This window comes from Embiotoca jacksoni, unplaced genomic scaffold (genome assembly GCF_022577435.1).
Source record: "Embiotoca jacksoni isolate LCO1_2020_lvr unplaced genomic scaffold, fEmbJac1.0.p SCAF_42, whole genome shotgun sequence".
NCBI classification, from domain to species: domain Eukaryota; kingdom Metazoa; phylum Chordata; class Actinopteri; family Embiotocidae; genus Embiotoca; species Embiotoca jacksoni.
In genome coordinates this window covers 2837462-2856079 of record NW_027185395.1, presented here as the reverse complement: position 1 = coordinate 2856079, position 18618 = coordinate 2837462, and the positions used below count along the sequence as shown (strand labels likewise).

Genomic DNA, 18618 nt, shown 5'->3' with positions numbered 1-18618 from the left:
GTTGTCTCCTATTGTCTCATGTTGTCCCATGTTATCTCCTGTCCACCAGACGCCGTCTCTTCCCGCCAGGCCGTGTGTGAAGGCTGTGCGCGGATAATTTCGGACCGTTTCCTGATGCGGGTCAACGACGCGTCCTGGCACGAGGACTGCCTGCAGTGCGCCGCGTGCCAGCAGCCGCTCACCGCCACGTGCTTCTTCAGAGACACGAAAGTCTACTGCAGGACCGACTACCAACAGTAAGAGCTGCTTTCTGCCGCCTCACACACCGGACCGCACACCGGGCAGCACCGGGCCGCAAACCGGGCGGTTCTAGGCCACAAACCCTGCCGCACACTGGGCCGCGCACCGGGCCGCACACCGGGCCGCGCACCGGCTCGTACCGCGCCGCGTGCGTGGTGTCGTCAGTGGACGGAAATCTGTAATAGACTAGTTTTATTTACAAAAAAAAATAAAATCCCCAACAGAAACCAAAAAACAAACACATAGGCCTCAATAAACAGACGTGTTTGTCTTATTATTGTTTATCTTATTATTTCTTCTTCTTATATTATTTATTTATTTTCTCCATAAAACACACTATTCAATTATTATTTAAGAGATTTTATATGTACAAATCTTTAATAAATAAATCGATGAAGATCTTTAAGCTCCTCCGGTGTCTTCAAACACGTCAGTTTGTATTTCATTTCCACCAGTTCTTCTATATTTTGGACTCTTATTTTAGTATCTTTGTAATTCAGTTTAATTTTTTATTGAATAAAATCTCACAATGAGTCACTTCAGATCAAAACATTACAATATAATAATAACAATGCAGATTATTAGACAGAATGTAGCTGACGTTACATTTGAATTGCTGCTTTTTTATTCATTCAGCAGTAGACATGAATTTTAATAATTTAATAAATTCATGTAGCATTGACAGTAATTTCATTTTCACTTTTTAATGTGTGTGTACATAAAAATATTAATGATGGACAGTTTGTTCAGTTTATAAAATGCATTGATGTAAATAATAAGTGTTTAAATTTAGGAGAAAGATGAAAGTGATTTGATTTGATTTTTTTGTTAGAAAATAACTAAAACCTGTTTACAGAATGATTGAGTTTGGTTTTATTTTGAAGGTCCCTGAATGTGTGAAGGTTCATGAGTGACTTGCAGCAGGTTTGTGATGTCATAAAACAGGCCGACGGTTTAACGCTCTTGTAGATTGGATGAAAATGCACCTTCCTTTCAAAAGGGCCAGAAGAAGAGTGATGAGCCGAGTGCTGCTAATATCACTCAGTAGAAATGAGGTCCGTCTGATGGGCTTGATGTTAGTGAATGAGTGTGTGTGTGTGTGTGTGTGTGTGTGTGTGTGTGTGTGTGTGTGTGTGTGTGTGTGTGTGTGTGTGTGTGTGTGTGTGTGTGTGTGAGGGGGGGGGGGGTTGTCCTGGAGCTGGGTGGTCCTGTCTGTTGTTCAGGCTCCTTCCAGACAGGCGGTGCATCGCGCTGCCAGCAGGCTGTCTGACGGGAGGATCTGGTCTCTGCTGGGTCTCTGTGTGTCTGTCTCGTCTCTCAGAGACTCTTTGTCCTGCTGCTGCTGCTGGACGTCTGCAGGCTGCAGCTCCTCCTGGACACCAGACACTGGTCCACTTCAACTCTCAGCACATAGAGCTCATCCGTAAACAGAGATCAGCAGTTGTTGTTATACTTTTGTTTATTTTAATAACCCTTCAAAACATTCAATTGTTAGATAAGAAAGATTTTAATTGAATATGTGATCAGTGTAAGATTAAACCTGAGAAATAAAATACAAATGGGATTAAAACAAAAAATAAAAATTCAACGATTGGATTTCAAGTGAAGATGATTTAAATAAAGTGAAGATGATTTAAATAAAGTGAAGATTATTTAGATAAAGTAAAGATGATTTAAATAAAGTAAAGATTATTTAGATAAAGTAAAGATGGTTTAAATAAAGTAAATCTAATTTAAATAAATTAAATATGATTTAAACAAAGTAAAGATTATTTAGATAAAGTAAAGATGGTTTAAATAAAGTAAAGATGATTTAAATAAAGTAAAGATGATTAGATAAAGTAAAGATAATTTAAATAAAGTAAAGATACATTAAATAAAGTAAAGATGATTTAAATAAAGTAAAGATGATTAGATAAAGTAAAGATAATTTAAATAAAGTAAATATAATTTAAATAAAGTAAAGATGATTTAAATAAAGTAAAGATTATTTAAATAATGTAAAGATGATTTAGATAAAGTAAAGATAATATAGATAAAGTGAAGGTAATAGAAATAAAGTAAAGACAATAAAGTAAAGATAATAGAGATAAAGTAATGATAATAAAGTAAAGATAATAGAGATAAAGTAAAGATAATAGAGATGAAGGCAGGCCGGTTGCTGCAGAGCTGAGCTGCCTCGTCTATTTTATAGAAACTACAAACAAAGAGCGACAGAGAAGCGACACTCATGAAGCTCATGAAGGTCAACAGGTCAAAAATCAGGTCAGCAGAAAATCACATGCAGCTTTATAAGGTCATATTAAAATATTCACATCTTTATTATGATTAGATTACAATTAAATAATTTTAAATAAAAGCATGGTTTCAGTACATATAAATATATATGTTAAATATTGAGAGGAAGCAAAAAATATTGGTCTAAATAATAAACATAAACTGATGAAAATGATATATATTAGTATATTCCAAACTGTGAACGACCTGATTGTTTGCAGAAAATGTTTAGTTGGAAGGATTTAGAAGTTTACTTCTCAGGCGTGTGTCATTGTGGTGCTTTACATTTTATGAATTAAAATCATTAATATTTAATTCAGGTCACTATGGGACATGTCCGGCGTCCAGTCGCTCATTTTAAAAGAGAAACACAACAAACTACCTCAAAAAACTGATTGAAAAATGATATTTTCAGGATGCGGATGTTGAGTCATCTCCCCTCTCCTGTCTTCTAAATTTAATTCAATGTATAATATAAAGATTAACGCAAAACCAAATTCTGCATCTAATCATCATTTGTATTTCTTCATAATTCTTCTGTGATTGTTTGTGTCATATTTAATATTCCCCCGAGTGAAATAAAAAAAAGCCAACGGTAGAAAACAGCTGTGTTCTTGTGTAATTGAAGAAGTGAATGCAGACTAAATAACAGGCTGGAGGATAAAACACGTCTAATTAAACACCGAAATCATCAAGTTACTGGAACAAAACATGATTTAATAAAGTCGTGAATACAGTTAGTGAAAGAGAAAAGTTGATATCTGGAACATTTTAAACAGTTCAGAGTGTTCGAATAAAATCACTAATTAGACATATTTATATTTCCACATGCAATTATTATCTCTCAGATGAAAACACTGAACAGCAGCGCGCTTCGTTTCATGTCGTCGTCTCACTTTGAATACGTTCATGCACAAGATGATCACTGGGAATGTTCCCAATGTTTGATCAGTTCATCATTTTAACAGATGTGTTAGCACATGCACGTGTGGACCAATAGAAACATCAGCAGGATCCAGATGAGTGTGAACAGATGTGATCAGTGTCTTCGACGGACTCATTCTTCAGCGCTCGTCGTACGATGTGGCGTCGCAGGTGGTTGTTGTGGTCAAATTGTTGGTCCTTTGATGAATGCTTTGTTTCTTGACCTGACGTCTGTGTGATGTTTTCCATTGAGGAAGTGGAGCAGAGGAGAACGGTGAGTCCCGTCGAGTACATCGTACCCGTGCAGGAAAGCTGCTGTTTTCACAGAAGAACTGGAGTTCGGTATTATTTGTCTGGATGTGTTGGAGTCGCCCGTCTGCTCTGACTGTCGCTCGCAGCTGCAGTTTTCTTTGCTGTGAACTCAGTCTGGGAACTCGGCTCGAGTCAGTCCCTCCAGGACTTTCAGAGTTGTTTTGTGATTGTTACGATCGAAACTGTTTGATTTTGCTGCGGATTTTTCTCAAACGTAAGAGGAGTTTTGAGAGAGTTTTTTGCAGTAAAATTGCAGAAATTAGAAAATTTTCTGCAGGTGGAGAAAAATAAATAGCTTTTTTTTTTTGTTGTTTTTTTTTGCACTACCTGATTAGCAGTTATATGTAATTAGTTCCTGTGATATTAATCACACATCACAGAAATATTTTAGTTTTTACCTTTTATTTACAACCCGTTTCTAAAAACGTTGGGACGCTCTTTAAAATGTAAATAAAAACACAATCGAATGATTTGCAAATCACATAAACTCATATTTAGTTATAAATAGACTCTTCTAGTACGGAACCATGCTGTTGGAATATGTGCAGAATGGACGTTGTTCTGCTAAAATAAACAAGACCTTCCCTGAAAGAGACGTTGTCTGGATGGCAGCATATGTTGCTCCAGAACCTGAATATATCATTCAGCATTAATGGTTCCTTCCAGATGTTCAAGCTACCCATGCCATGTGCACTAATGCATCCCTGTACCATCACAGATGCTGGCTTTAGAACTGAGCGCTGACAACAAGTTGGATGGTCCCTCTCCTCTTTAACCTGGAGGATGCAGCGTCCATGATTTCCAAACAGAATCTTAGATTGTGATCCATCAGACCTCAGGACAGTTTTCCACTTCACCTCAGTCCATCTTCAATGATCTCGGTCCAGAGAAGGCAGCGGTGTTTCTGATCATGTTTCTATCTGGTTTCTTCTTTGGAGAGTTTTAACCTTCATTTGTGGACGCAGCGATGAACTGTGTTCACAGATGATGGTTTTCAGAAGTGTTCCTGAGCCCATGCAGTGATTTCCACTACAGAATAGTGTGTTTTTAATGCAGTGCTGCCTGAGGGCTGAAGATCACCACCATCCAATAATAGTTTCCATCATGGTCCCTTGTGTTCAGAGATTTCTCCAGATTCTCTGAATCTTTTAATGATCTTATGAAACGTAGACGATGAAATCCACTAATTCTTTGTAGTTTTACGTTGAGGAACAATATTCTTAGATTGTTGCACTATTTTCTCACAGTCTTTCACAGAGTGGTGAACCTCTCCCCATCCTCACTGCCTCTCTGAAATCATCTTTTTATGCACAATCATATTACTGATCTGTTGCCATGGCAACCTGATTAGTTGTCAGATGTTCCACCGGGTGGTTGTTTGAATGTTACATAACTTTTTCAGTCTTTTGTTGATCCTGTCTAAACTTTTTTGAAACGTGTTGCTGCCATCAAATTAAAAATGAGCAGATATTTTTATAAAACAATAAAATGTCTCCGTTTCAACATCTGATATGTTGTCTTTGGTCTATTTTCAATTAAATGTGAGTTTATGAGATTTGCAAATCAATGCATTCTGTTTTTATTTACATTTTACACAGCGTCCCAACTTTTTTGGAAACAGGTTTGTAAACAAACCAAACATGGATGATTTTTATCTGTTGGTGACAGAACCTGCTGCTGTGGTTGTTTACTGCATGTTTGTAAAGTTGTTTGTATTTGAAGTCAAACGTCTGCATTGGATTCACTTGTAAATGACTTTACTGAGTTTTGGTCATTTGGTAAAATCTAAAACATTAAACACATTATATATCTATAAATATATAGATATATAAATATGTGTGTGTGGTGTTTATTCTTTTCCGATGGCGAGGTGTTGTTTTGAGCAGTGTGTGATGTCGTGTTAGTGTGTCCCATTTTGCCTTTTATACCCTTTCGAGCCCTCCCAGACTCAAACATTCAAACACTCGAACACTTGAACACTACAGCTGCGCACACATGTGACGTCAGTCCGGTCTGTGAGGGTTGGGGGTTTGGCTGCACGGTGCCAACTGGGATCTGGCCAAAAAGTATCGGTGCCACAACCTGAACTGAACAGGAAGTAGGACATTTTGAATCCAGTGTCCATTTTTTTGTCCGTATCCACAATGTTGTACAATAGTTAACACTTCAGACCCACTTTATAGTTGTTCTAATTAACCTTTAGACCTGTGTGAGGAAAACTTGCTGAAGGTTTTTGTTGTCGTTGAACGGTGTCATGATGGTCAGTTTGTGTGTTTCACCATGAAACCATCGGTTATTACTTTCATGTAAATTAAATCTTACAGGTTAGATAACAGTTCTGGTCTGAAGATGTAAACATACCAAAATATGGTCGTAATGAATCCGTAACGTGGATTCAGACAGATTCAAATGTCACATACCTGCTGCTACCTGTGGCAGAGGAGTGGGCGGGGCTAGAAGTGGGACGAAATGCATATTCATAAATCTGTGTGAGCTGAACAAAGGCGAAGGTTCAGAGTTACATCTAAACCACAGTAAGACATTAGGAGATGTTTAGGAGATGAATGTTTGTGGGTTTAATCAGAACCAGGAGTGAACAGTCCTCACAGATTAGTTTTTTTTCTGAACACCTCTTGGTTTCAATGCTTTATGTCGTAATAATCAGTTTGAATCCAATGATTGAGTGACGAGCTGATGAAGCGGTGTCTTCCTAGAGTCTCTGGAGTTGATGTCCGTGTTTCAGCGTGAACCTCCGGTCACCCAGCAGACACACAGTCGGTCTGTGGAGAGTTTATCACGCCTCCCGTGACCTGCCGTGACACGTCTGAGAAAAGCGCCCTACAAATCCATCATACAGCATAACATACTACGGTTAGATCAGCAGCTCAGATTTACTCTACATGTCGGTGTTTGAACTGAATTCAACCGTGTGTTTGTCAAGTGAAGTTATATCAGCTGTGTCATGTATGAAGCTGAATGTTGACAGTCTGAAAGTTCCCCGTAGGACCGACTGTTTTTACTGCTGAGACTGAAACACACCGTAGAGCTTCTTTTCGGTTGCATCATATCTGGTAGACGTGAAGGTTCAGTCACATCAGTGTTTCCTGACCTTTATTATTTATTTATTACATTTCAAAATCCTCTGAAGTTTCTTTCATCCACTGAGTTTCTGACTGAATTGAGGATGTTTTCTCAGGTGGAAGTTTCCAACAACAGCCTGGTGCTTAAGGGTTCATTTTAAAGCCTTAAAATGTTCCCAGGAGGTGAAATAATCAGGAGGTGTTTCTCCATATATTTTCAAAACGCATCTGTCCATCTGTCAGTCTGTCCCTCTGTACGACATGCTACTGATTAATGATGCTGTTTGTGCAGGAATAAGTCATCCGTCCATTCTGTCTCCTCTCAAAGACGAAGTACATTTAATTCTTTCATCTGAAGTCTAAACTCCCGTCTTCACGACTCTTTTGTTCTCTCCGTTATTTGTGTTTCTGTTACGTCGGTTGAAGCGATGCCTCGATAGTCTGCAGCGTTCACGAACCTGCTTGAACCACGTTTACATGCTTTTGTTCACAGGATGCAGAACCAGCAGGTTCAGGATGCATCCAGGTCTCTGAAATCAGGATATTTACATGTGCAAACACAGAAAAAGATACTTCAGAAAGTTAATCAGAGCTGGAACACCTCTGTGCTTTGAAACAGACTCACTAACTGGTTGAAAAGGTCAGAAATATGTCTATAGTGCTGCCTCTTCACTCTTGTGTTATTCAAGCAGGCAGGCAGGTTTCTTTCATGAGCAACCAGAGGAGCTGCTGAGTCGGGCTCCATCGGACCGAGCAGGTGAGGATGCAGCAGTAAATCCTGGACGCAGACTCAGCAGGCTGCGGAGGACTCGGAGTTAGCCGTGTGCTCCTGGGAGCAGGGGGCAAAGAAAAGATGAGGGGGTGTCCAGAGTCAGCCAGAGAACCAACACAGGAACCAGCGGGAGCTCCTTAAAGCGCTGCTCTGTTTGGATACCACAGCTGATCGACGACCGAGCCCACGGCTACAAAAATAAGCCTTCGGGAACACTTTCGGATCGAGTTTCATCACCTCTCCACACTCTCACCCCGCCAGCCTCGGGTCGTCCTCCTCCCTCAGTCATCCAACTACTGTGATTTATAACACCGTTCCTTTGACCCCACGTTGACTTCAAACAGAGGCAACATGAAACAGTCGGACTCGGAGCACAGGGAGCTGCGGAGGGAGAGAGTCAGGCTGCAGCTACCGTCGGAGAAAAACCTCCCAGAGAAAACGCAAAGACAACCCCGTTTCCAAAAAGGTTAAGGCGCTGTGTAAAATGTAAATTAAAAACACTGTGATGATTTGTACATCACATAAACCCATATTTGATTAAAAATAGACCAAAGACAACATTAAATGTTGAAATGGAAATTTCTTTTATTGTTTTATGAAAAATATATGTTCATTTTGATATTCAGGCCCTCAGGCAGCACTGCATTAAAAACAGACACTATTCTGGAGTGGAAATCACTGCATGGGCTCAGGAACACTTGTGAAAACCATCGTCTGTGAACACAGTTCATCGCTGCGTCCACAAATGAAGGTTAAAACTCTCCAAAGAAGAAACCAGATAGAAACATGATTAGAAACACCGCCGCGCTCTCTGGACTGAGATCATTGAAGATGGACTGAGGTGAAGTGGAAAACTGTCCTGAGGTCTGATGGATCACAATCCATTGAGTGTTGTTAAAAGAAGAGTTGATGCAACACAGTGGTGAACATGAACCTGGAACAACTTTATAGAGACGTGTTGCTGACATCAAATTCAAAATGAGAAAATATTTTTCATAAAATAATACAATTTCTCTGTCTCAACATTTGATATGTTGTCTTTGGTCTATTTACAATTAAATATGAGTTTACAAATCATTACATTCAGTTTTCTGGGTACTGGGTTGTAAATCAAACTTTTATTTATTCATATGTCTCCTTAAAAACAGTGAACGATATTTAAAAAAAACAAAAACAAGGTATGCAACATTTTGCATCTGTAAAAGTTGCATAACAGAAGTTTCTGAACTAGTCCCGGAGCATCGTCTCCCTGCACATGCAGGCAGCTTGTAGTTCTAATGAGGAGCGGCTCGGTGATCCGGTTCTGGTTCTTCCTGACGTTCCTCTCTCACGCTGGGACAGACGAACAGCTGAGAGACAGATCCTCCTCCAGAGAGTCTGCTGTCCGTCTGAGAGGAGGATGACGAGCAGCATGAGAACATCATACCTCCCATCCATCATGTTTAATACCACAGATCGATCTGAACTGACCTCAGGTCCAAACACTGACGTGCGTTGTTCTGGGCTCCAGTCTCACCTGATCAGAGGGTGATCAGGTTTCACCTCACAGGATAAACTTGGAGTTTTCTTTTCTTGTTTTACAGTTTAAAGTTTGAGTGAGATTTAGAGAAAGGCTCCTGGTCCTGTTTCCCTCTGTGGGGTTTACATGGAGATCATCCTGTTTAAGTTTTTTAACTAATCATAAACATAATACCCTTTTTCTTTGACCGAGTCCATGACAATAAAAAGAGGCAGAACTCTTTAATACTGGCTGATCAGTGTCACTGTTGCATGCTGGGAGTCTTTTACTCAGCTGCATCGGATCACATCACTAATAAACATTTAATACAGATTTGTTCATTACAGAAGAGAAGAGTACTGGATTTAACTCTTTTAGTTATTTTTGTTACAGCTTTTATTTTGGATTTAAAAATCATATTTCAGTTTACAGTCAAGATGTTGATGACATGACGTAAGAAAATGTCAATCATGTGTCACTCAGCTGACCTCTGACCTGTTTGGCTCTCAGTGAAAGTGTTCACGGATCAAACCACATCTTTACTGCTCAGGGTTTTATTGGTGGACTCTCACTTTGTGTATGTGTCATCATTGATCTTCTGCAGTAGACTCAATGAAATGGAGGAGGAGGAGGGCGGTTGTAGGAGGAGGTGGAGGAGGAGGAGGAGGGGGTGGAGGAGGAGGAAGAGGAGGAGTAGGAGGGGTTGTGGAGGAGGAGGTCTCGTTAAATCCATCAGATTCCTTGTAACATTGAACTGCTCCGTTTGTTCATGTAACACCTGGATGTGTTTGTGCTGTTTGTACATTTTTTAATTCCATCCAATAATTAATTACCTTTTGATAAATGCATCTATTTGCGTCAGTTTGACTCCGTGCAGTAACTCAGGAACTGAGAGCAGTTAGAAACATGTTGTTCAGCCTCCTCTGGATGTCCTGATGTTATGGACCTCCGTCCTCACTAGTGTGTCAGTCAGCTGGGTGGGCGGAGCCTATGTCTCTAGATAATATATTCTGTGTTTGGAGTGTTGGTGGTGTCAGCTCAGAAGAGGCAGGAGCACCCCGTCTGCTCTGTGTTTGACTTTATTACTCTGCAGGGTTGCAGAGGGTTGTGGGACGCCACACAGCCACCGACAGTCACCGACATCCACCGACGTTGAAAACACGACGCCAACCTGCATCCTCTTCTCCTTGCTGCTAACTTAGAGTAAATAATTACTACCCTGCACCTTATGAATGTCTATTCCAATAGACCCCTCCCACCCCCCTGCTGCCCCCCTCTCTCTACCCCCTCCCCCCAGCCCCCCTCTAATCGTTGTATCGGCCCTGAGGTCTCTCCCGGGACCCTCGTTGGCATTTAGCAGGCTGAGACGACACGAGACCCCGGAGGGCTCGTCCAAAACCCGCCTGCTCCAAGCTGTCCACGTTATTAACTCCCTGCTCTCAGAGGAGACTTCAGTCACACACGCACGCACGCACACACACCGTTACAAACACACTCCGTCAGGAACACACTTCACTGTTTTCACGATTCTCTCTGTCTGACAACATGACAATATCAAGCAGGTGAGCAAGATATATTTATGTCGAAGTAGCTGATTGGCTGAGTGGCTGCAGGTAGAGGAGTGGACTGAGGACCTGTGGCGGGTGAACAAGCTGATAGAGATGAAGGAGCGACTGCAGTGATTCATGTCTGACTACACGTGTTTATCGCATTAAATCAGGTTCAATACTGCAGTCTGATTAAAAATACAATATAAATATATCATTTAAAAAAAGTTATAGCTAAAGACACAACAATAAAGAGTGACATGACACAATTAATATTCAACTGTCACTGATGAAATACCAAAATATGTGAAACTTGACAGAAATAATTCATAGAAATATGAGAAATATAAAGATAGTAAAATGCTGAAACCATTACATGAAATGTTGTTTTGGACAGGAAGCAACAGTTTACAAATCTGAATCTGTATTTTGGTTTTGCTGCATTTATATTTGAAGAATATCTCAGTAATCTTTCTCACATGAATGGTTTTAAGGCCCTCAGCAGGATGTAGCTGTTGCACCTGATGAACCGACTGAAGGGACGTTTTCTCTTCTATATCTGAAACATGAATATGATGCGTACTGTGTTCAGGTACCGGATGAAAAACTAGATTCAGGTGTTTCTTTGAATTGTACAAAGCTGCTTCAGAAAAGACAAGTGTTGAGTTTCTCTTCTCCCTCGAACGTCCTCCGGTTCGGTAAACACTCACCACTTCCTGCCATTTGGTGCCACCAAACTCCAAAGTTGCTTCAAGAGGATACGTCCAAACTATCCAAATATACTTTGCAAACAAGGACACCTGTCTCAACTGCAACACTTCTGTAAATACTCATGAAACTTTAGATTTTGGACACACACACACACACACACACACACACACACACACACACACACACACACACACACACACACACACACACACACATACACACAGAGCCTCATTCATGATTTAAAATGTGAACCTTTGCTGGAAGAGTTAGTTCCAGTGAAAGAGGAGCACTGAGTGACTTTAGCTACCACCTCCTCCTGTATCACCTCCTCCCGTATCACCTCCTCCTGTATGAGGTTTATGTGTGTCTGTGAAACACTCCATTAAAGACTTTCAGTCCTGCTGAACTAAAATTAATTCAAACCTTTGAGATCAAAGTCAGATTTTAAAGACAACATCTGAATTATGTAAACAAACTCATACAATTCAGATTTGATCATATATATCTGTGATTTATCCCAAATTAAAAACAGAAACACGTCAGAATTAAATGATTTTATTTTGTAAATGGAGATATATTAAATTAAAGTAATGTTGGCCCACATGTCCGTCATTGTTCTGGTTCTGAATCGAAGATGAGCAGCTACTGAAGTCCACCTTCTCTGTCAGGGTGGGAGCCAGGTGTCCGGGCTGTCTGCTCCTGTGGGGGCTGTGGAGTCGGGGTGGGGGGTGTTAGAGATGGGAGGAGGGGAGGAGGGGAGATCCCCGGGGAAATGAAGTGTGCCTCCAGCCAGCGCCTCCTCTTTATGAGGGTGTAAGTGGTGTTAAGTCCCAGCAGGATGTTCGTCAGCTCTGAGCAGCCCGACACGCTGAAAGGAAGTAATACCTTATCGTTAACCCGCAGATTAATGTGTCGGAGGCCATTTCACCAAACACACTTTGTTACACAACTCGACTTTCAAAATAAAGCAGGATTTAAAACTGGGAAACTGAAGAGTTGTAGAAAAAGATGAAATATTTTAATTGAAGTGAATTCTCAGTGTTTCAGAATCACCGATGTGAAATCCACACGCTTAGGGCTGTGTAAGCATTACAGTTACACGTTTTGTAAGCGTGAAACTTACACGCACGTTAATGTAATGTGAGGTGGGATCATGTGACCGAGGTCCTGCAACAAAGGTGTTGAGACCGAGTACAAGTGTGTTTTAAGTGTGTGTATAAATGTTTAGAAGTCTCCACATATGTGACCAGATGTAAATGTGTACAACAGACAGGAGATGGAGGTTGTTTTGGTGTGTCACGGATTCCTTGAGGTAAAAACGTTGAAGTCAATATTTGTTCCATTTTGGAAGTTGCAGAGTTTTCGACCAGCCATTCGTCACTGATTCACTTTTATCCTGAACTTTCTGATAGATATTGAAGACCATGATATCTATCGGATGTGTGACACTGTGTGATCAGACACTGAATGATGTCACTGCTGCAGCTGTTCACCATGTTGATAACGAGCTACATTAACAAACTTTCTCTTTGCTGCTTCCTTGAACCTGCGGCCCTCTGCACACCACCTACAGTGTGAACATCTCTGGAATAAAAGGGTTCAAAAGTAGCCCGGTTTTATTTACGTGATGTCAGTGTTGTATTGCAGCCCAAACAATGTTAATTTGACCAAATTATTTTATTGGATGTCTTAAAATGAGGTCACGTAACGAGAGGCAGTAAACTGACGGAAGAACTGTAAAATAATGTTGTAAAAGAAGAACTGACTCACGAATGTCGCTACACAACAGGGTCTCTTTAAAAGCAGCTCGTCACACACAGACTGTTTATGAAAGAGTTTGTAGCTTTAGGTCTGAAAAATGGTTCCTATGCAGAAGTGTCTTAAACTGCAATACCACTGAGTGCCACTAGAGGTCGGCTCCAAAAAGCCTCCGGCTCCATAGACTCCCATTCAACTTCTCTCATCAAATACAAAGTGAATAAAATGTGTCCAGCAGTTATTTCGGGTGATGTCACTGTTTTGTCACATAAGAAACAATAGAAGTAAAAAAATACTTTAATATTATTATATCCCAGCAGTAAACACACGTTACTTTATTTACGGATAAATACAAATTGTTTATTAATGTCATTGCCCACAACATGACGCAGCGGCCAGTGTAGCGAGCAGCTCAAATAAAAGGAAACAGAGAGCTGCATCCTGTCAGTGTGGGGGGAACCGGGCGGTGAGGGGAGGGGAGTTTGATGATATATTAACTAAGCGGTGAGGAGGGCAGGTGAGGGGTCGGCACCGGGGGCGGAGCCTGAAGGCAGACATGTTTAAGGCTGTGTCGTGACAGTGTGTCAGGCCACTCAGACGCCCCGAGGCTGTCATTATACAGGAAGTACTTATGAAGAGCAGCTGGAACTCAGCTGGGAATATATGACTCCATCATCACACACCGAGGCTAATGGAGGCCAGAGGGACTGAATGAAGCCCACCTGCCTGAGGAAATACTCTATATTACATAATGGAGGTCACGGTCTCCTTTGTGGTATTTTTCAAGATGACATCATGACATCATATGCTGCTTGCATCACCATTGGAGAAGATAAAACTCCTCTCCTCTCCTCTCCTCTCCTCTCCTCTCCTCTCCTCTCCTCTCCTCTCCTCTCCTCTGGTTCTGGTTCGGTTCTGGTCTGGTTCTGGAGGTTCTCCTCCTGTTAAAGGAGAGTTTTTACTTCCAACTGTTGTTCATGTGGGAACTGTTGACTTGCTGGTTTTCTCTCAGTGATGTTGAAAGGTTCTGTTGGATCTGACTGTGTGAAGATGACTTCTGTTGTGCTTTGGAGCTATTTACATAAAACAGAATTGAAAAGGAATCCGCATTGAATGAACAGATTTAGTGCTGCTGCAGTTGGATGCTTACTTTAATATCTTGTTACTTCTCTATAATTTGGTATTAATTTTCCTCGTGATGTGATGAATGACTTAATATTAAACGATCCTAAACGGACGGCACCAGTAGTGATGGCAGCTCAATGATCTGACTGAGTTTGTGTTTAATTTCACTCCATTATTCAGTCCGGTTAACGTGGTGTTCCTGTTTTGGGACGTTGGTGAATTTGGTCTTGTTTTACTCCACTAATTACAAACCATTGACAGAACCATAAAAACATTTATCACGTCGTACCTTGTGTGCTATCACAGTAAAGCTGTTGAACTGCATCGCCACCAGAAAAACCTCTTTGCAGATGTGTTTAAAGTGCAGCATCAGAGGGAAGATTCACCACAGCAGAAACCGTCATCTGGCGCTGCTCCAAGCCAGATTAAATCAATATACTCGTCCTAATGCTGAGGCTTTAAAAATACCAAACTCAGGATTGTGCTGTTGGTTCTGTCCAACACATGATGGGTCTTCTGAACGCGGCAGCTTCTGGGCAGCCGGTGAGGCTTCAGACTTTAACAAACAGCCTCTAGACTTTTAGTCTTGTTTGTTTTAAAAGCTTGTTTGCTGCAGCTTTCTGTGTGAGTTCAGGTTTTTATTCCAAGAGTGGATTCATGAAAAGTCCTCAACGGTTCCGTTCAGCTCGGACCCGGAGCAGTGACGGTAGGGGCCCATCTCTTTGAGGGAGCCGTGACCCCTGGCCCGCCGCCCTCTGCTTCCACACTGCTCCGGCAGCTTAACAAGCATAAAGAGGTACAGGATTAGAGAGGATGAGAGGAGTGGAGAGAGGATGAAGCAGTAAAAACAGACTGTGTGTGTTCTTCTGTTTGTTCTCCCTCCTCAGGGAGGCTGGCTGACCTAAAGGCGGCGGCTGGGTGGGTGGGTGGCGGCTTGGGGTGGCAGCTTGTTGGAGTTTTAATTAGTCGGAATAATCAAAAGATGATTATGAAGGAGGCAGGGGGAAACAAAAGAAGGATTCAGAGAGTGGGGATGTGCTGTTTGCTCAGCCAAAGCTCAAGAAGTCAGAGTAAGGCCTGCAGGTTCTCGGGGACGCACTTCAACATGTTTGTTAGCATGGAAATGATCTCAGCCACCAATCAGATGAGATCATTGATTCACCCTCTGGATGTTCACGTTTCTCTGAAGGAGTCGGGTGGAAATAGAAGGTGAGGCAGGTCAATGGAAAAATGCTTTTATTATTTCTGTCAGAAATCAAACACTTTGTGAACACCAAAATAAAATATGTCAAATCAAGACACTTTGTGTGATAGTGGAAGGTTTGATTCTAAGAGCATAGGATTCAAAATGCTGCTTTCACTTTCAGTGTTTCCATCACATGTTGAACCAGGCTGCAGAGATTTGTACTCCTGAGGTCCAACACTGATGGTTGGTGATGAGGGCTGATCAGAGTCAGTGTTTCAGTTCATCCGAAGGGTGTTCGGTGGGGTTGGGGTCACTGTGGGAGGGGGGGGGGCTCCTCTGATTCCCAATCAGATCAGTCAGATCCATCGCTCGCTCCTCCCAGTTTATCCTAATATGGTCACTTCTGTCACCACAATAGCAAAATGGCGACGGCCAACATCCAAAGTTGAGGCTCCAGAATGGCCGTTCATATGAGTGGGCGACGTCACCGCTGGTTCACAGCCCTTTACATGTCAGAAGGAGCTTTTCTACAGTAAACTGCTAAAACCTTTTCTTTATGGTGCTGGCTTCGTGCAAGGGGACAATGTCAAGAAACAGGAAACGTATAAGTCCGAACAGTATTTGTTTTTCGTGGCTTCAGTGTTCAGAGACACATGAACACGCCGATCCAACTTCACAGGCAGGTCTGGTGGATGTTCGACGTATTTAATCCCACTCACATCAATAATTAAAACTACATTTTTAATGCAACCTTCTGAATCAGTAAGTCATATAAAAATGAAGCTGACTCTGTTGAATTGGATGTGAATCAGTCAGTTGGAGCGTGTCATGACGCAGCAGCCGATCTCAGACATAAAATATAAAAGGAAACTCTAGACGGCCGTGAACAACCACAGAGTGACTCAACGTCATTTATGGACGAATTTTTTGGGTAATTCACATTTAGGCTATTGATGTAATGATTGGAGAGTATTCACACTGAAATTTCAGGATGCAATTAATTTATTAACACCACGACATCAGTGATATTTTAAGCAAATTGCTCATATGTGTTGTTAATAAATGAGTTGCATCGGGAACTTTAATTGTGTGTAATTTATTTCTGCTCACTCCTCAACATGGTTCCAGCTCCTGATTTCATTGTATTGGATGAATGTTCTTTGTTCACTTTGACATTTAATTAATGAAAATTTTTTAGGTCAATAAGACGCATGTTTTTGGTTGGCTCTTTGTCTTCTATCATTGAACTGCCTCCTACGCTGAACAGCTGTTGTCATAATACCCGGGTAAGAGTTATTTATACAACCCTGTTTCCAAAAAACTTGTGAGTCTGTGTAAAATTGTATTAAAAACAATGTGATGATTTGTAAATCCTTTAAACCCATATTTAATTGAAAATAGACCAAAGACGAACATTTGAATTTGATATAAGCAACATGTTTCAAATAATTTGTAAAAAAAAAAAACACCTGGTGGAACATCTGACAACTAATCAGGTTACCGTGGCAACAGATCAGCAACATGATTGGGTATAAAAAGATGATTTCAGAGAGTGAAGATGGGGAGAGGTTCACCACTCTGTGAAAGACTGTGTGAGAAAATAGTGCAACAATCTAAGAATAATATTCCTCAACATAAAACTACAATGAATTAGTGGATTTCATCATCTACGGTTCATAATATCATTAAAAGATTCAGAGAATCTGGAGAAATCTCTGAACACAAGGGACAAGGCTGAAAGCTATTATTGGATGGTCGTGGTCTCCAATTTAAAAAAAATTGGCGCATTATTAAAGTGAAAAATACAACAAAGGAGACCCTGAACTGTTGAGCAGCTGAAATCCTATATCAGGCAAGAATGGGACCACATTTCACTTTCAAAACTCTAGAAACTGGTCTCCTCAGTTCCCAAACGTTTACAGAGTGTTGTTAAAAGAAGAAGTGATGCAGCCCAGTGGTGAACATGAACCTGTCCCAACTTTATAGAGATGTGTTGCTGCCATCAAATTCAAAATGAGCAGATATTTTTATAAAACAAAGTTTCTCCATTTTAAATATGGGTTCATGTGATTTACAAATAATCAACTGTTTTTATTTAAATTTTACACAATGTTCCAACTTTTTATCAAACAGGGTTGTATTTATTTTCAACAAAACATGTAGTTTTGGAACAATAAAAACAAATATAGAGACATCCCAGATGTGCATCACACCATTAGTCAGTTGGTTTCTTCCAGTCACAGATATTGAAATTTGACTAACATCCAATCCAAGACAAGGAGGTCCAGAAAAGAAAGGACTTCTTTACTTCATAGAGCCTCCGTCTGCCCCAACGCAAACACACACTTCCAAACACACCCGTCCTCACATCTCGCTCGTCTTTTGTTCCTCGGATATCTTTTTTCTCTCCTTGGCTTTTCTCATCTCTCCATCTCCTCTCGGTTTCTCACTCTGACCATCAGAAAGAAGAATGTGTCTATTGAGATCCGAGCTGGCTGTCGACTGTGGCTTCTTCTCGAGTGCCAGTCTTGGCTCGGCTCATTAGCACCTCTTCAGCGTGAGGTCGTTATGTTAAAACTATAGAGCCAATGCATACACAGCAGTATCTCACACATCTGAGCATCACACTGAGAGCACAGGATCTCGCTTTCTGAGAGGGAGCACGGCATTTGCAGGATTTCTAGCTGTCGGAGGTATTTAATGATTGACAGCTATTATTCAGTCCCTCCAGGATTTAGAGGGGTTTTTTGTGATTGTTGGATAACATTTTTTTTTTGACTTTGCGGAAGATTTTCTAAAAAAATTGCAATATAATTTTTGAGTTTTAAGTGAGATTTTTGTGGTAAATTGATGGGAATTACATAAAATTGCAAGTGTAGAAAAAAAAAAAACAAATTTCAAGACCACATTTCCGCAAAACCCGGGTTTTCAGCTCGTCATGGTTTTCCTCCAGTGAAGTTTTTTTTGGTGCTGAGAGGAGAGGAACCGTGCTGATTGTAAATGAGGAGTTACACAAGTCATCTCACGGCACAGAAAGCTCGAGACCTTCCAATATTACAGACAAAAAAGCATTTAGCCACAGTTGAAAGTAAAAACTGCCTTTTAACAGGAAGAAACCTCCAACAGAACTAGAACCCAATGGACGTCCGTCTGTAACGTTCCTGCTGGGGTGAACGGAGAGTGGAGAG

At 40.9% G+C, this 18618-nt stretch overlaps 1 protein-coding gene across 1 annotated transcript in view; it reads left to right on the top strand.

Annotated features, from left to right (window-relative positions):
* The window catches only part of LOC138210113 (LIM/homeobox protein LMX-1.2-like), a 29821-nt gene that overhangs the window by 1659 nt on the left and 9544 nt on the right, over positions 1-18618 (top strand). Inside the window, exon 2 of the mRNA XM_069169067.1 lies at positions 50-236. Coding sequence (XP_069025168.1) covers positions 50-236 — 187 coding nt within the window. The remainder of the gene's footprint in view (positions 1-49; positions 237-18618) is intronic.